This window comes from Oreochromis niloticus, linkage group LG17 (assembly GCF_001858045.2).
Source record: "Oreochromis niloticus isolate F11D_XX linkage group LG17, O_niloticus_UMD_NMBU, whole genome shotgun sequence".
NCBI lineage: Eukaryota > Metazoa > Chordata > Actinopteri > Cichliformes > Cichlidae > Oreochromis > Oreochromis niloticus.
Window position 1 is genome coordinate 38,524,426 of NC_031981.2, and position 18,477 is coordinate 38,542,902.

Below are 18,477 nucleotides of genomic sequence, written 5' to 3' on the forward strand. Positions count from 1 at the left end.
TGCTTGATCGTGGTGGTAAGGTGCCAGACCCTTGTTTTGACCCATTTATCTTTGGTGGTTTTGTGTCACTGACTGATAAATCCACTGATCTAAAATCGGTGCACATACTAAGAGACACCGGAGGGTCTCAGACCTTAATCCTTTCTAGTGCTTTACCTTTCTCGGCAGACAGTGCATGCGGCTTTAATGTTGTGCTGCGTGGAATAGAGATGGGTTATGCTCCTAAACCAGTTCACAAAGTCTATATCAAATCAGAACTCGTTACAGGATTTTTCCCCGTCGCAGTATGCCCAACCTTACCCATAGAGGGGGTTGCCATGTTGCTAGGAAATGATATTGCGGGCGGATTAGTGCGTCCTGGTCTAGAGGTGCTGGATAAGCCCCTCAGTTCTGATGCCCCAGAGATTTCTGTGACCCCAAAGCTGTACCCAGCCTGTGTGGTTACTCGTGCCCAAGCCCGTAAAGATGGTGACGTTACCCTCGCTGATTCTGTGTTGATGACTTCATTTTCTGAGGAGGGTGTCGTGTTACCTGATGAAAACAGTGTTTTGTCTTCCCCAGACTTGGTGAACCCTGAGGAGCCTGGTCCATCTGTAAAAGATATTCCACTGCCTTTGACCAGAAAAAACCTGTCGGCCGCTCACATAGCTAGCGAGTTACTAAAGCCATGTTTTAAGCGAGTGGTAGGTGCTGAGCAACAAGCCTATTCCACAGAGCAAAATGTGCTAATGTGTCAATGGTACCCACCTGGTACAGGAAGTGTGGACTGGGGTCGGGCCAATGCTCTGGCTGAGCAGCTCAATGCCGTTTCACAAAGAAAAATGAAAGTACTTGCCTTACTTGTTTTACTCACTTACTTATTCTTACTCGGGTTCCTTGAAAATACAAAATCCCTCCTGTGCCACACTTCTGTGTTAACTGCTCCTGACTTGATGCAACCATGCAAGTTAGAAATTGACGCCAGTGCTGTTGGGGCCAAAGCAGTACTGGTGCAAAAAGACTTGCAGGGATTGGACCACCCCAATTATTACTTCTCCCCCAAGTTTAAAAAGCATCAGGTAAATTACTCCATCATTGAAAAGGAGACATTGGCTATGTTGCTAGCTCTTCAGCACTTCCATGTGTACTTGGGGTCCGGCACATTACCCATTGTAGTGTACACTGTTCATAATTCTCTTGTATGTCTTGCCCGGATGTTTAGCCACAATAAATGCCTCATGCGATGGGCCCTGCTGCTGCAAGAAAACAATTCAGAGATTTGGCATTTAAAAAAAACAAAAAAAACAAAGAACAAAAACGTACTGATAAAGTACTAGTTGATGACCTCTCCCGGTTGTGAGTATGACTTGTTTTTTGTTTTTTTTTGTCTGTCACGAATATTGAAATCTGTGTATACAAAACTTAGTCTTGTATTTTAAGGGGAGGGGTGTTACGGCCCTGGGCCTCGGAGGGAGTGAGACTGCCTATTTGTGTTCATGCAAATTTAAGTGTGCTAGGACTTGTGGATGACTGGCTGCTGGGAGTCCTGTGCCAGCCTTCTTTTATGCAGATCACAGTGTGCCAGACCTCGCGGACGATTGGCTGCCTGGAGATCCCATGACCACTCCAAGACCAATTGACTGGCTGATTGTCTGCACCTGGGAGTATAAAAGGCTGAAGATCTTTCACTCTATGGGGAACTGCTGCTCTGAAGTGAACACGCAGTGTCCTCCTCGTCTGCTTTACATGTGAAGCTCGTTTGTTAAAACCTGTTCGCTGTGTTGCTCTGTTTAAACCTGACCTACAGCTGAACTTAGTTTCATTAGAGTTTGGTGATGCTGGCTTGCCTTAGTTACCCTTAGCTTTTATTTTGTGTGCCGCCAGCTTGCCTTAGTTAACCTTTAGCTTTTACTCTTGACTGTTTTTTTCTGTATGTAATAATTGTTTGCCCAGTGGTTGGTTGAACTGCCCTGTCGGTTTTTGGTTTAATGTTTGTAATAAAACCCCTTTATTAACTCAGATTTCGTGAGAGGGCTTGTGTATGTTTCTCCCCTTCTGTCGCCTAGCAGAGGGGGCCGTAACAGGCTATGTGCTGACTGTGTCAGCGACAACAACTTTATTGACATCTCCACTCCACCATGAACACATGAAAGACATCAGATTGTAATAGGACCATAGGATGACATTAATTTGTAACTTGTTGACCAAATATCTCCAACAGGCTGCAGCACATCAATGATTTGTCAAGATACCTGGTATTGCTGACCCAGTGTTGTCAGCTTGGACTTTTGTCACTGTTTAGTTTCACATGTATGTTTCCTGTTTCATTTCCTGTTTCCTGTTTTATTATGTTTATTATGTTAGTCTTCTGTCCATGTGCATTCTGTTTAGTCCTATTTCCTCTGTGTCATTAATGAGAGTTATTTCAGCCGTGTTCTCACCTGTTTCCAATCTTCATCGTGGAGTCTATTTAAGCCCTCAGTTTCTCGTCTCGTTCTAGGCTCCTCAAGTGTGTTTCCAGTTCAATTCAGTCACTCGGTGAAGTCTTTCATGTTTACTTCATCCAGCCATTATAATAAATCCGTGAGTCCTGCATTTGGGTCCTCTTTCCATTCCCACACACCTGACTGTGACAGATTGACAAGACCCTTGCCGTGAAAACAAGGAATGGACTCTGAAGTAGCGCTTTCCCTTCTGGAGGAGAAGGTGAGTGGAAACCATGGCTCATACCTGAATATGAGAAAGTTTTCAACAGGATTTTTCTGACTCTGGGAGGTCCTCGAAGGTGCCACGCTCCTCCACTTGCTGCTAAGCCTGCACACAAGCTTCCATGGTGGGGAATGGGTGCCACCCATTGATCTTTGGCTGCTCACTCCCTCTCTACTCCTTGCTCATCCACCTTCCTCCTTACCCATTGGCTCTTCTGCCTCGATATGGCTAACCAGCTCCATCTCCCATCTTGGCTTATTGGAGGTTGAAGCTCCCGCTGTCGCCACTCTTCTCATGCAGAGTTGTTCCCCAGGGAGAGTGGGTCAGACTTTTTTCCTCCTGCTCAACAAAAGCCACTCCTCTTTGCTCTGCTAAAAAGCCAATGACTGTTCATTATCAGCCTACTTCCATAAGAACTGTTCCAGCCTCTGAGACTATCTCCCAGGACTATTATGTTTTTGAATCTGACCATTTCTCTCCTCCTGTGATCATGCTAGAACCTGTCTCTTAGCCTGTTCACAGGGCAGCCAGGACCCTGCCTTTCACTGCAACCATACCAGTTCCCCAGGTGAGGGTGGCTGGCATCCAGCAGGTTCTGGCACCCACACCGATTTCTAGGGTGGGGCTGGTGACTTGCCAAGCCACAGTCTGGCAGGCCATCTGCCTCCTAAGGTGCCGGATCACTGGCATTCTGACTGACTTTAACCCCTGATGTGGACCCTCTATGCTATACGCCACCCTTCAAATCTACATCTCTTCTTATAGACCTACATCTCTTCTTATCCGGTTGTTCAGTCTGACGTCACTGGCCGTGTCTGGGCCTAAACTCTGCTGCAGGTCCATATATCAAATGATCACTGTGGCATTACTGAGAGTTAAAACACTGTCTAAAGTCTTTCATCTTTAATAAAATGATCAGCGTTCTTCTCTACCAGGTGTAAAAATTGAGTTTAACATCCAGGCATCCATGAAAACGGAATTTATGACATTTAACGGAGTTAGAAGTTAGCAGGAAGTTAGCTCGCTAGCTTCCATCTAAATACAATATAGCATGTCCTGACTGCAGGGGTTTAGAAACAAATTCAAACGTACAGCTCTGCTATCACTTCCAACATAAATGAAGACAGAAAACTAAACAGCAGTGACGTTTGTAGGGTTACTGAAGTTTGGCTAGCTGGTATATAATGATGTGCTACGTGACCGCTAGCGACACAGCTATGTTAGCATAATATAAACAAGCTAACTTTTTTTCCACTCGATAAAAGTTAACGTGAGTGTTCTCAGTGGTCAGGAACAAATGTAATCGCATGGCAGGATGCTGTAAACGGACCAAACTTCAGCCAGGAGAACAACTGAGATAATCCATCCACAATACGAGGTTAGTTATTCATATACTGCTGCATGGGCTGTGCTGTAGTTACATCGTAAGGTTTTAAAAACTGAGCTTAAATAAATGATTAGCGGTAATAAAAGCCGAGGGAGGTCAACGGTGATCACTGACTGTTTTTAGGAGCTTTTTGAGATTAAATAGAAGAAAATACAAAGCATTAAACATGTTAACAACACAAAAGCCATATTAAACGCATCTTGATGCATTCTCAATCATCCAGGAAAGTAAATCTCCAAAAGTTGAATCTGTTCATCTGGACGTAGCGTTTTGTGGGAGAAACGTTTCGTCACTCATCCAGTGACTTCTTCAGTCTCAGCTGTGAGGTCAGTTCCTTAATCATAATTATGCAAATTCCCATGACCATTGATCAACAATCACTGACCAAAACCCACTGATCAAAGAACACTGATCAATGGCCATGAGTACCATTCACAGAGAGTTGGGGAATGGCTGCAATCACAGCATTGTGCCATGGGCTCCCCAGTTTCACCCATCGTGGCCAATTTGTACATGGAAGAAGTGGAAAAGAGGGCTTTGCTATCCTACCCTGGAGTACCACCAAGCCATTGGTTCAGATATGTGGATGACACCTGGGTGAAAATCAAATCTCAGGACGTACTACATTTCACGGATCACATTAACTCGGTGGACCGACACATCAAATTCACCAGGGAGGATATGAAAAGTGGCAGGTTAGCCTTCTTAGACTGTGAGATTTCCATCAGTAATGGGGGACATCTAAAAGCTGATGTGTACCGTAAACCTGCACATACGGATCAGTATCTAAGGTTTGACTCTCATCATCCACTGGAGCACAAACTGGGTGTCATCAGGACGCTACAACACAGAGCGAACACCATCCCCACTGACACAGCGGCCAGGGAGGCAGAAGAACAGCACATCAAGAAGGCCCTGAGTAAATGTGGTTATCCCAGCTGGACTTTTGTCAAAGCTGGGAAGGCACCTAAAGAAAGCTCCAGCCGATCCAGGAGAGAAGGACGACCGCTGCCCAGGCGAAAACCTGTAGTGATCCCATATGTGTCAGGAGTATCGGAACAGTTGAGACGCATTTTTTCTAAACACCGGGTCTCTGTGGCTTTTAAACCCCAAAATACGCTGCGCCAAAAATTGGTCCACCCCAAGGATCGGGTCCCCCGACACAAACAGAGTAACATAGTGTACGCTGTTAAGTGCCAGGAGGATTGGCAGGATTTATACATCGGGGAAACCAAACAACCTCTAGCGAAGTGGATGGCACAACACAGAAGAGCTACCTCATCAGGCCAGGACTCTGCAGTTTATTTACACCTACAGGCCAGAGGACACTCTTTCAATGATGAGGATGTACACATCCTGGACAGGGAAGAACGCTGGTTTGAGCGCGGAGTCAAGGAGGCCATTTACGTGAAAAGGGAAAGACCATCTCTGAATCGAGGAGGGGGCCTAAGGGTACATCTGTCACCATCGTACAATGCTGTGATTGCAGCCATTCCCCAACTCTGTGAATGGGACTCATGGCCATTGATCAGTGTTCTTTGATCAGTGGGTTTTGGTCAGTGATTGTTGATCAATGGTCATGGGAATTTGCATAATTATGATTAAGGAACTGACCTCACAGCTCATTGTTCCTTCAGTGGGCTGGTTTCAGTCATTATGCAAATGTACTGTTTATAAGGTTTGGGGAAACCTGCAGTCAGCTGAGACTGAAGAAGTCACTTGGATGAGTGACGAAACGTTTCTCCCACAAAACGCTACGTCCAGATGAACAGATTCAACTTTTGGAGACATATCAAACGCAGACTACTTTAGGCCCGGAAGTAGGATTCGTCGCGTCATCACTGAACAACCGGATAGACCTAACATGGTATACTTTACATGATGAGGAATGGAACTAGAACAGTTCAAGTTCAACCACCAAGTGTCATTAAAATCAACAGAAAATATCACGTAATAACCAATCAGCTTTATGTCCTTATTTGAATTCCTCTTTTTTCTTAACAAACTTAATGTTGGACGACTAAATGCAAAGAACTGCAGAGGTTGCATTAAAATAAACTGACAATAAATAAATAATCAGAATCAGAATACTTTATTGATCCCTAGGGGAAATTATTTTTGGTTACAGTGCTCCAGTATAAACAAACAGTAACAAAGACAGACAATACATTAAGTAAGAATAGCACAATAGTAAGAATAGCACAATATATACATACATATATATACATAAAGTCACTTATTAATAAATAGCTGAAAAAGGAAGAACGTGCAAAAAGGGTGTAGCTGTTGCAGTAAACAGTGTGTTAAGTGGATGAGTTGTACAGGTTAATTTCTAAGAAAGGATTTCCCTGGTAAGTGTCATGATAAAAGGTACCTGACAATGACTTTTGTAATGATGACCCTTTGTATATTCATACACACTGCTGAAATGCAAGCAAGATGCTAGGTCCTGGAGCTGCTACACAACTGCAGTGTGGCATTTAAATCCTGATAAGTACCATGTAATGAGACTGGCGTAGCTGTCGAGGGCAGAGTGAGTCAGGCAGTAGAGTAGGGGCTCTGTTTACAGGCTTTGTTATAGGTGAATACTCAAAAAGCCACAGGAACACTCTAAATTACTCACACACTGACACGGAGACCCTTACTGAAAACCAGAAGGGCAGCATTTAGTGGCATGCGTTAAGTGGTAGGACCTACTAGGGCTCTAAATACCAGCATCAGTTTTGGGAGATGGTTAGAAAAGTTAACAATTAAGATAGAAAGAAATACATAGCAGAAATGAGAGGAACTTCAAACTGCAAAGACACTCCAGCTGCAGCAGGAAATGAGTCCACACATCAGCTTCGCAGGGAAGCGGCCCTTGAGCGATCCTGCGCAACACTTCACGACTGTAAGTATGTGGGATACCAATCTGTACTCCTCCATAGTTTAGAGTTTTCATCCTTTATTTAGCTGCAGGAAGAGGGAGTCATGGCAGTGCAAATGTTCTCTTCAGCTAGATTAAATCAGTTTCATAATATTTGTTTATGTAGTGCTTTGCGAAGGTTTGCAGGACTTTAATGATCCCTGACCACGCCAGGAGATTGATGTAGATAAATAGAAAGTATTTATCATCACTTCAAGGCAGAAGAAGAAGAAGCAGCAGAAGAAGCATCATCGTTATTATCATTATTATTATCATTATATTCATCATTATTGTGGTTGTTTTGCTGTTATTAATTTTATTAATTTCCAACGTAAAATTGTCTCTCTTTCCACAGAGAGGTCAGAGGTCACCCTGTGGCTTGTGGCAGGTAAATGATCCACAGAGAGGGATGGATACTGAATGGATTTACGTTGACGTTAATGCCATTATTGATTCTGCTTCTTTATTAATAAATAGTGTCGAGCTTCACAGTAACTTCTCTCGTGTCTGTGTCTCAATACAATGGGAACATCTAGAGGAAACCAATGTTTGAATGTGAAACAGGTGTTCAAAACACAGGACATTCTAACAGGAACTGCACACTGTGAAACAACTGTCATTCCGATTCTTCCGTTCCGTTCCCATTAACATTGTCATCAACACTTACGGGAACTGAATGAGAGCCACTGTCTCAGCATACCACTTCTGAGATGAACTATCCCCTCAAAAGAAACAGCTGCACTAAGTGTGGGCCCTGAGGCTTAAGCTGACCAGAGCTGACCAGAGCTGACCATACTGTCTGATGGAAGAAAAACAAAGGGTTTGACTTTGTGAAATAAGCTGTTGTTTGGTTCTCTCACTTTTCAAAGCTTTTAAAATATTCCTCTCAAGCTCTACATTGTTGAGGCTGCCTTACTTTGATGTGTTTTTTAAAATACTATACATACATAATATAAAGCGCCTTGAGGCGACTGTTGTTGTGATTTGGAGCTTTATAAATAAAATTGAATTGAATTAAATTGAAATACTTATTAGTGTAAATAGAAATGCAGATTTTTAAAAGTTACAGCCTTTAAAGACAATGTAGTGTGTGGTTTTTCTGTGTCATGGGTCAGGGACACTAGAAAAGCTGTCTCAGAAACGTTAGTATTGACATTAGCTGTCGCAACCACTCTGCGAGGCGATAGTGTAGGTCACCTGGTGGCAGAAAATCAGAGTCCTGCATTAGGCTAACTGCAATCTTTCTCAGACACATTGGTTGCGGTCCATCAGAGTTTCTTTGCAATATATGACTCAACTCAGCTGCTTACCAACTGGTTGTAATATGGTTATATTCCTACTTTCTATAAAAGCATGGTTGCCAAGCCATGTCATTTTGCAGTTAAATCGTCATCCTGCAGCAACTAGTTCACTATTTATGGAGGAATTTCAGAATTTCTTTTCCTGAGTTTCTATGACATTGTGGCTGGACATTCAACGTTTTATGCGAATGCCTAATTTGCCACAGAGCTATTTTTGCTGATTTGTCACAGTTAATCAACATCTGATTATAAAAAACAAACAAACTGGTATTTGCCAGTTTGAAAGCATTCAGTCACAAACTGACAGCAGGCTGGTGGCAGACTAATCATTTTGTTGTCACATTTGCTGCCTTGACTCGAAGTGACTTTGAAAATTGCAGCAACCTAATGGTCACAGACGTCTTCTCCCGCTTTTTAGCAACCATTTCAAAATCAGTGACCGTTGTTTTCCATTGTGTCACTGTGGCATGAGAACACTTTTTGCTATAGTCACACTGGCAGAGTCAGCCAAGAGCAATCCGGATTGAATATAACCACAGATGAGACACAAATATGCAGAGGCAGAATAAGACCATTAAGATGAGGCAAATGTCTTTTAAGTAAAAATGAGTGTCTCAGCTGTTTGATGAGTACTTAATGGAAATATAAACCTTTTTCAGTGCCTACAGTATTGCTGCCAAAATTGCATCTAAAAGCCTGTACTGAAGGCAAATGAGATCACCGACTGAACAAATGATGAAGATTTACAACACACTGAGTCAAATAGCTATGCAATTTCGAGTATCTTCAGGTTCCCAGAATTATTTGATGTACTGTCGAAGTGAAGCACCAGACATGCTGAGCCATAATATCCTGACGATAAGCAGAGTGGTGGGTGAGGGTTGGTGTTTTAAATATTTTACGTCAGACATGCCCACTGATCAGCCCAGCTTTTATCCAGCTCAGCTGCCTCTGTGTTATAACACAAAGAGAGCTCATAGGCAGCATGTGCCCAGCAGCGTGTTAATGAGCCAGTTGAAGTAAGGTAAGCCGATGCAAACCGTTGCATCAGGCATTGCGAGGGGCAATCATATCAGCCAGTTAAATTTAGCATGGTGGATTTTTGATCTCACAGTGGTTGCCGAGCTTTTCTCCTGTTGTCACAGTTAAGCAGCCAGAGTACACGAGGACACTCTGAAGCTTTTAAGTGTCTGATATTTTTGTAGTGTATAGAAAAGCTTTAGGCTCTTAATTTTGAATGTGGAAATTAGAGCCAAAAAGACATTTTGTCAAAAGTATTAAGCATAAAAAAGTCAGTTTGAACTTACAGAACTGAAAAGTCACTTTCTGGTGGAACAACTCAAACTTAGTACATATGCAGTATGTGATAATAATAATAATATTATAAGATTAAAAACTGGATAACAAGCCTTTCAAGAGGAAGTTTTTCCAGATAAAGGAAACTTTTAACCTATTTGAAACTGTATGTTTGCTTGTTTTTACACGTGTGCCACATGTAGTACGCTGGTAATTTTAGTTCCTCATAAGAAACTGTATAATTCAATTTAATCAAGTAAACGCATGTTTGCTCCAGTGGAGTCTACTCTGTTCCTACACTGTGTAAAGATCAGAAAACAAAAATGTGTTGGCAATGAAAGCTTCTATGTTAACCTGGGCTACTTTAGGACAGAGGAAGGATAAACTGACTGAATCTTTGGTGCTCAAAGGTTGACTTCACTGTGATCTCATTGTAACGCAGTAAAGGACCAGGGCCCCTGACTGGAGCTTCATAGATAATGAGCAACCAGAAGTAGTTTTGACTGAGGAGCCTGAGTGTGTGAATAAAACACAGGAAACAAAAATAGAGCTCAAAAATATATATATTGTGTATGTTATGATAAATATATAGACAGATATACAAAAAAAGAAAAAATATATGCATATATATCACAAACAAAAATAATGTTGACAATACAAAACAGCTTATTAGGTTCCAAAAAAGAGGTGGGATGAGGTTTAGTCCGGTATGAGAAATCTAGTTTTGTTCCATTGACCTGTGATAGGTCATGTGTCAACAGTTTGATTCACCCGGTTTCCACGGAAAAGAAAACACTGGGAGCCGCAAATACTTTTTGAAATCTAAAATGAAGATAACACTGTATATATTGTTTTTTACCTTTGTGCTTTGTGTGAACAACTAAAGAGAATAGAATTCAACTTTATTGTCATTGCACATGCACAGGTACAGGGCAACGAAATGCAGTTTGCATCCATCCAGAAAGTGCTTTAGCCGTGATATAGATATATTACAATATATATTAGCAATAATATAGATATGTAAGTATATTACAGAAATAAGTAAGTAAGTAAGTAAAGTTTATTTATTAAGCACTTTTCACAGACAGGCAGCCACAAAGCGCTGTACACAAATATTAAAATAAACAATACAATCAATAGACATTATACACAATGTAAAAGATCAAATGTAAATAATGTAAAGGATATAAAATACGTAGATCAACAAAAGGCTTGTTTGAACAGAAAAGTTTTTAACTGCTTTTTAAAAGAATCCACAGAGAAACTTAGGTGTGTTGCTTATAAAATCTATGTAGTGCTACAGAGAAAATTACATTTTATTTATGTAATTAACACATTTTGAACTCTTAAAGAAATATAACAAAAGCAAAGACACCCAGCTGAACTAAAATGATCCATGTAGCAAACAAAAACTGTTGTGAGCCGCCTCCCTTATATCCCCTTTGGGCTTTTGGAGCCTTGACCTGACTTTTAAAAAGTAATTGGAAAAAAGCTCTATGCTGCTGAAAAATGAAAAATAGATATTTACAAAATTCTGCCTAAATATGTATTTTACCTGGTTAATGTGTGTGGCGGGGCGTGGTCTGCAGTGCCGCTGCATGTGAGTCGGACGCACCTGAGCGGCACCCGCAATCACGCCTCGCTGCCTTAACATCTGTGCTCTCTATGCTGTTGTGTTGTCGGGCTGTGAGCTGAGACGCTACAGCCGGCTGTATGCGTACAGCAACCGTGTGTGAAAAGTGGTCAATAAAGAGATGCTGAAAAGCGTGTTCATGGAAACATCGTCGGGTCTGCCGTGATTTATTTACAATGAGACTTCTGGTCCCGAACCTCTGCGCACAGCGTCTGCAAATCTGGGCTTTCATCTTTACGCAGGACTGTAAGCTGTCATCTGTGAGGCATGAGCGGTGTTTGTTTTTAACATAGTTCATGGTGGAGAACAGCTGCCGACATAATGTGGATCCGAAGATCCATAATTGGCCTACCTGGGGTTGAAAGTCTCGATAAATGCACGGCGTTTTGGCGGGTACACCGGCTTCCGCGAGTGTGACGCTTATTTTGAGCGATGAAAAAAATAATAAGATATAATTTTATTTTTATATTTCAATATCACAATAATCTTCCAATTTAGAACTACAAGTTAAAAAAAAAAGAACTAAACACAAATAAAATGCACTTCAGCTAAATACTTCTAATTTATTTTCCCAAACCACCCGGAGCCGCAAAATAAAGACTAAAGAGCCGCATGCGGCTCCGGAGCCGCGGGTTGCCGACCCCTGAGCTAGACTAATATAGTAACAGCAGCTATACTATGAGGTCAGAATGAAGTATGTTTTTGAGAGGAGATGTGTAACTCAATATGCAAACCCAAAAGAAGAGATTCCCCTTCCTCAACACCTTTCTCCACTGGGGTTGAAGTCTACTGGGCCTTTCTTGCTTTACTAGACTGGATCTGCATTCTCACATCAAGTCTCCTCTCTTTAGTCCCTTCGAAATGATGGAAATGTAATAAACCTGTTGTAGTTTGTCCCTTTCTCATGAGAACATTTATTGAATGATTTTGGTGTCAAATCTATCCTAAATAGTGTAGGATGTCATGGTTGAAATGAAATGTAATGGCCATAATGTGTTTTTCTCTTTTTTGTCCTTTTTCTCTTAGTTTATTGCCTTTGTGTCTTTGTTCTTCATCCTGGTTTCCATTACCACCTTCTGTTTGGAGACTCATGAGGCTTTCAACAAAATCATCAACAAGACTGATGTGGCACGGGACAGCAACGTGACCGACTCAGGTCCACAGTATGAGATCGAAACTGATCCTGCTCTTACATATGTGGAGGGTGTTTGTGTCTTCTGGTTCACCATTGAGTTCCTGGTGCGTGTGACCTTCTGCCCAGTCAAGTTGGAGTTTTTTAAGAGCGTTCTCAACATCATCGACTTCGTGGCTATCTTGCCTTTCTACTTGGAGGTTGGGCTGAGCGGTCTTTCTTCAAAGGCTGCCAAGGATGTGTTGGGTTTCCTCAGGGTGGTTCGTTTTGTTCGTATTCTGCGTATCTTCAAGTTAACTCGACACTTTGTGGGACTTAGAGTACTGGGCCACACGTTACGGGCTAGCACCAATGAATTCCTGCTGCTCATCATCTTCCTGGCATTGGGAGTGTTAATTTTTGCCACAATGATATACTATGCTGAAAGAATCGGCGCCAAGCCCAATGATCCCACGGCTACCCTCCACACTAAGTTCAAGAACATCCCCATCGGCTTCTGGTGGGCCATGGTAACCATGACAACACTGGGATATGGTGATATGTATCCAGAGACCTGGTCAGGTATGGTCGTGGGCGCATTGTGTGCTTTAGCTGGTGTGCTGACGATAGCCATGCCTGTGCCCGTTATCGTCAATAACTTTGGGATGTACTATTCTCTGGCTATGGCCAAGCAGAAGTTACCCAAAAAGAGGAAGAAACATATCCCTCAAGCAGTGCAGGGAGGGTCCCCCACCTACTGCAAAGCTGATCTCAACACCACCTGCAACAGTACTCAAGGTGACCTGTGCCACGTCAAAGGGAGCAGGGTACTAGAACGCAACCGTTCAGGTAAGACCATATGTTCAGACAAAGGTCATATGGAAAACAGAACTAAGAGAAGCTTTGTTTAACAGTCAATTCAGATTACACTGAAGGGGGTTGTTTATGTAGTGACAATGAAGAGAATTCATGAGGGACTTCCTCTTAGTTAGAAAGCCGTGGCCATCTGACAGATTCCCCAACACTAGACATGATTTCCTCATATCCAATCCAATCCAACTTTATTTATATAGCACTTTTAAAAACAACAAAGTTGACCAAAGTGCTTTCCAATAATAAAACAGAGATAGCAGTTAAAAACCATACATTAAGCATACAATGAAATCAATAAACAAAATAAATATATAATTGAAAAAGAAGATAAAAATAAATCAGTGTATATATTAAATATCAAAACATGAGTAGAATAAACAATAAGATATACAATGAATAAGATTAACAAAGTAAAAAGATTAAGAATGACCAACAGCTGACTAAAAACTGACTACAAACTGACTCTGATAATACTCCTAAAAAGCCTTTGAAAAAAAGTGTGTTTTTAAATGTGATTTAAACATTTCAAGTGTTGGGGCCAACCTAATATGGAGGGGCAGTTTGTTCCATAGTTTGGGGGCCACAACAGCGAAAGCTCGGTCCCCTCGGTGTTTCAGTCTCGACATGGGGACAGCAAGGAGTGAGTGGTCAGATGATCTGAGAGACCTTTGTGGAGTGTATTGGTGTAAAAGGTCTGACAGGTAAGAAGGAGCCCGGCCATTTAAGACTTTAAAAGCAAGCAATAAAATTTTAAAATGAATTCTAAGATGGACAGGCAACCAGTGTAAGGAGGCAAGAACAGGGTAATTCAATTCAATTCAATTCAATTCAATTTTATTTATATAGCGCCAAATCACAACAAAAGTCGCCTCAAGGCGCTTTATATTGTACAGTAGATAGCACAATAATAAATACAGAGAAAAACCCAACAATCATATGACCCCCTATGAGCAAGCACTTTGGCGACAGTGGGAAGGAAAAACTCCCTTTTAACAGGAAGAAACCTCCGGCAGAACCAGGCTCAGGGAGGGCGGCCATCTGCTGCGACCGGTTGGGGTGAAAGAAGGAAACAGGATGAAAGACATGCTGTGGAAGAGAGACAGAGATTAATAACAGATATGATTCGATGCAGAGAGGTCTATTAGCACATAGTGAGTGAGAAAGGTGACTGGAAGGGAAAAACTCAATGCATCATGGGAATCCCCGGCAGCCTACGTCTATTGCAGCATAACTAAGGGAGGATTCAGGGTCACCTGGTCCAGCCCTAACTATATGCTTTAGCAAAAAGGAAAGTTTTAAGCCTAATCTTGAAAGTAGAGATAGTGTCTGTCTCCCGAATCCAAACTGGAAGTTGGTTCCACAGAAGAGGGGCCTGAAAACTGAAGGCTCTGCCTCCCATTCTACTTTTAAATACTCTAGGAACAACAAGTAGGCCTGCAGTGCAAGAGCGAAGTGCTCTAATAGGGTGATATGGTACTACAAGGTCATTAAGATAAGATGGGGCCTGATTATTTAAGACCTTGTATGTGAGGAGCAGGATTTTGAAATCAATTCTGGATTTAACAGGAAGCCAATGAAGGGAAGCCAAAACAGGAGAAATATGCTCTCTCTTTCTAGTCCCTGTCAGTACTCTTGCTGCAGCATTTTGGATTAGCTGAAGGCTTCTCAGCGAGTTTTTAGGACTTCCTGATAATAGTGAATTACAGTAGTCCAGCCTGGAAGTAATAAATGCATGAACTAGTTTTTCAGCATCACTCTGAGACAGGATATTTCTAATTTTAGAGATGTTGCGCAAATGGAAGAAAGCAGTCTTACATATTTGTTTAATATGTGCATTGAAGGACATGTCCTGGTCAAAAATGACTCCAAGGTTCCTCACAGTGTTACTGGAGGCCAAGGTAATGCCATCCAGAGTAAGAATCTGCTTAGATACCATATTTCTAAGATTTTCAGGGCCGAGTACAATAACCTCAGTTTTATCTGAATTAAGAAGCAGAAAGTTAGCGGCCATCCAGGTCTTTATGTCTTTAAGACATTCCTGCAGTTTAACTAATTGGTGTGTGTTACCTGGCTTCATGGATAGATAGAGCTGCGTGTCATCTGCATAGCAGTGAAAATTTATGCTATGTCTTCTAATGATGTTGCCTAGGGGAAGCATGTATAATGTAAATAGAATTGGTCCTAGCACTGAACCCTGTGGAACACCATAATTGACCTTAGTGTCTGAAGAGGACTCTCCATTTACATGTACAAACTGGAGTCTATTAGATAGATATGATACAAACCACTGCAGTGCAGTACCTGTAATACCTACAGCATGTTCTAATCGCTCTAATAGGATATTATGGTCAACAGTATCGAACGCAGCACTGAGGTCTAGCAGGACAAGCACAGAGATGAGTCCACTGTCAGAGGCCATAAGAAGATCATTTGTAACCTTCACTAAAGCTGTTTCTGTGCTGTGATGAGCTCTGAAACCTGACTGAAACTCTTCAAATAAGCCATTCCTCTGCAGATGATCTGTTAGCTGTTTGACAACTACTCTTTCAAGGATTTTTGATATGAAAGGAAGGTTGGAGATTGGCCTATAATTAGCTAAGACAGCTGGGTCTAGAGATGGCTTTTTAAGTAAAGGTTTAACTACAGCCAGCTTGAAGGCCTGTGGTACATAGCCGATTATTAGAGATAGGTTGATCATATTTAAGATCGAAGAATTAATTAATGGCAGGACTTCTTTGAGCAGTTTTGTAGGAATGGGGTCTAAAAGACACGTTGATGGTTTGGAGGAATTAATTATTGAAGTTAACTCAGAAAGATCAATTGGAGAAAAAGAGTCTAACTTAACATCGATGGTACTAAGAGTAGCTGTAGATAATATTACATCTGTGGGATGATTATTGGTAATTTTTTCTCTAATGATAAAAATTTTATTTGTGAAGAAGTTCATGAAGTCATTACTAGTTAACGTTAAAGGGATGGTTGGCTCAGTAGAGCTCTGACTTTTTGTCAGCCTGGCTACAGTGCTGAAGAGAAACCTGGGGTTGTTCTTATTTTCTTCAATCAGTGACGAATAGTAAGATGTTCTGGCTTTGCGGAGGGCTTTCTTATAAAGCAGCAAACTATTTCTCCAGGCTAAATGATGATCCTCTAAATTTGTGACACGCCATTTCCTCTCCAGCTTACGAGTTATCTGCTTTAGGCTACGTGTTTGAGAATTATACCACGGAGTCAGGGACTTTGGATTTGAGGCCTTAGTTTTCACAGGAGCTACAGTATCCAGAGTCGTACGTAGTGAGGAGGTAAAATTATTAACAAGATAATCGACCTCTGTTGGAGTAGCGTTCAGATAGCTGCTCTGCTCTATGTTGGTACAGGGCATTGAAGATGATAACAGTGGGTGGATTATATTCTTAAACTTAGTTACAGCACTTTCAGAAAGACATCTACTTTGATAAAGTCTACTCTCCACTGCTGTGTAATCAATTATTGTAAATGTAAATGTTATCAGGAAATGATCAGACAGCAGAGGGTTTTCAGGAAACACTGTTAAATATTCAGTTTCTATGCCATACGTTAAAACAAGATCTAGAGTGTGATTAAAGTGGTGGGTGGGTTCTTTTACATTTTGAGAGAAGCCAATTGAGTCTAGTAACAGATTAAATGCGATGTTGAGGCTGTCATTTTTAGCATCTACATGGATGTTAAAATCACCCACAATAATTATTTTATCTGAGCTGAGCACTAAATCAGATAAAAAGTCTGAGAAATCAGAGAGAAACTCTGTGTAAGGCCCAGGTGGACGATAGATGATAACAAGTAAGACTGGTTTCTGAGTTTTACAGCTGGGGTGGACGAGGCTAAGCATCAGGCTTTCAAATGAATTAAAAGTCTGTCTTGGTCTTTCGTTAATTAATAGGCTGGTGTGAAAAATTGCTGCCACACCGCCCCCTCGGCCTGTGCTTCGGGATTTCTGGTAGTTAGAATGACTCGGGGGTGTTGATTCATTTAAACTAACATACTCATCCTGCTGCAACCAGGTTTCTGTAAGGCAGAGTAAATCGATTTGTTGATCAATTATTAAGTCATGTACTAACAGAGACTTGGAGGAGAGAGACCTAATATTTAATAATCCACATTTCACTGTTTTACTCTTTGGTTCAGATGTGGATACTGTATTGTTCTTTCTTTGTGATTTTTTATGTTTAAGTTGTTTATTGCTGGTTTTTAGTTTGTTTTTTGTCTTTTTGGGAGCTGACACAGTCTCAATGGAGATGGGTTTTTGGGGGGGTAGCAGGAGGAGAGAAGCTGCAGAGAGGCGTGTAAGACTGCAACTCTGCTTCCTGGTCCCAACTCTGGATAGTCATATTTTGGGGGGTTTAATGAATTTGTCCATATTTCTAGAAATGAGAGCTGCTCCATCCAAAGTGGGATGGATGCCGTCTCTCCTAACAAGACCAGGTTTCCTCCAGAAGGTTTGCCAATTATCTATGTAATTGTGCTCACGTTTGCGTGTCCCTGTCAACAGGCGAGCAGCAGCATTCTGGACCATTTGCAAACGTAATAGTGAAGCCTGATCAATACCAATATAAAGTCCATAACAATAATCAAGGCGAGTGGTCACAAATGCGTGCAGAACTCTCTCCAAGTCACAAAAAGAAATGAAAGGTTTTACTTTAGAGAGCTGCCTCAACTGAAAAAAGCTTTTCCTCACCACTGTATTTACTTGTTTGTCCATTTTAAGAGCTGTGTCAAATTTTACTCCAAGGTTGGTGACAATTGGTTTGACACACGATGTAAGAGGACCCAAGTCAGATGGAGGGACACCAGGTCCATTCGGCCCAAATATAATGACTTCAGTCTTCTTTTCATTAAAGTTTAAAAAATTCAGAGCCAGCCATGCTCTGATATCCTTAAGACATTCTAAAATAGACCTGAGGGGGTCATTGTGTTTCAGCGGTAGATAAATTTGACAATCATCTGCATAAAAATGAAATGAGACTTTATGTTTTTTAATAATATGGCCAAGGGGAAGTAAATAAATACTAAAAAGAAGGGGCCCAAGGATGGATCCTTGAGGTACACCACATGGGAGGGGGACGGAAGATGAATGAAATTTACCAAGTGAGACAGAAAAACTTCTATCAGAGAGGTATGACTTAAACCACTCCAAGGCAGTGCCTCTAATTCCAACATGATGTTCTAGACGATAAATCAAAATATTGTGATCTACTGTATCAAAAGCTGCTGTGAGATCCAAAAGCACAAGTAAGACAGACTTCCCAG

At 41.5% G+C, this 18,477-nt stretch overlaps 1 protein-coding gene across 1 annotated transcript; it reads left to right on the top strand.

Moving 5' to 3' along the window:
• The first annotated feature begins 209 nt into the window (after window positions 1-209).
• Window positions 210-13,248, top strand: LOC109195034 (potassium voltage-gated channel subfamily C member 2). The gene is made up of 3 exons (XM_019346439.2): window positions 210-468; window positions 562-683; window positions 12,237-13,248. The coding sequence occupies exons 1-3, from the start codon at window positions 210-212 to the stop codon at window positions 13,230-13,232; spliced, it is 1,377 nt and encodes a 458-aa protein (XP_019201984.1). The 3' UTR covers window positions 13,233-13,248.
• The last annotated feature ends 5,229 nt before the right edge of the window (window positions 13,249-18,477 follow it).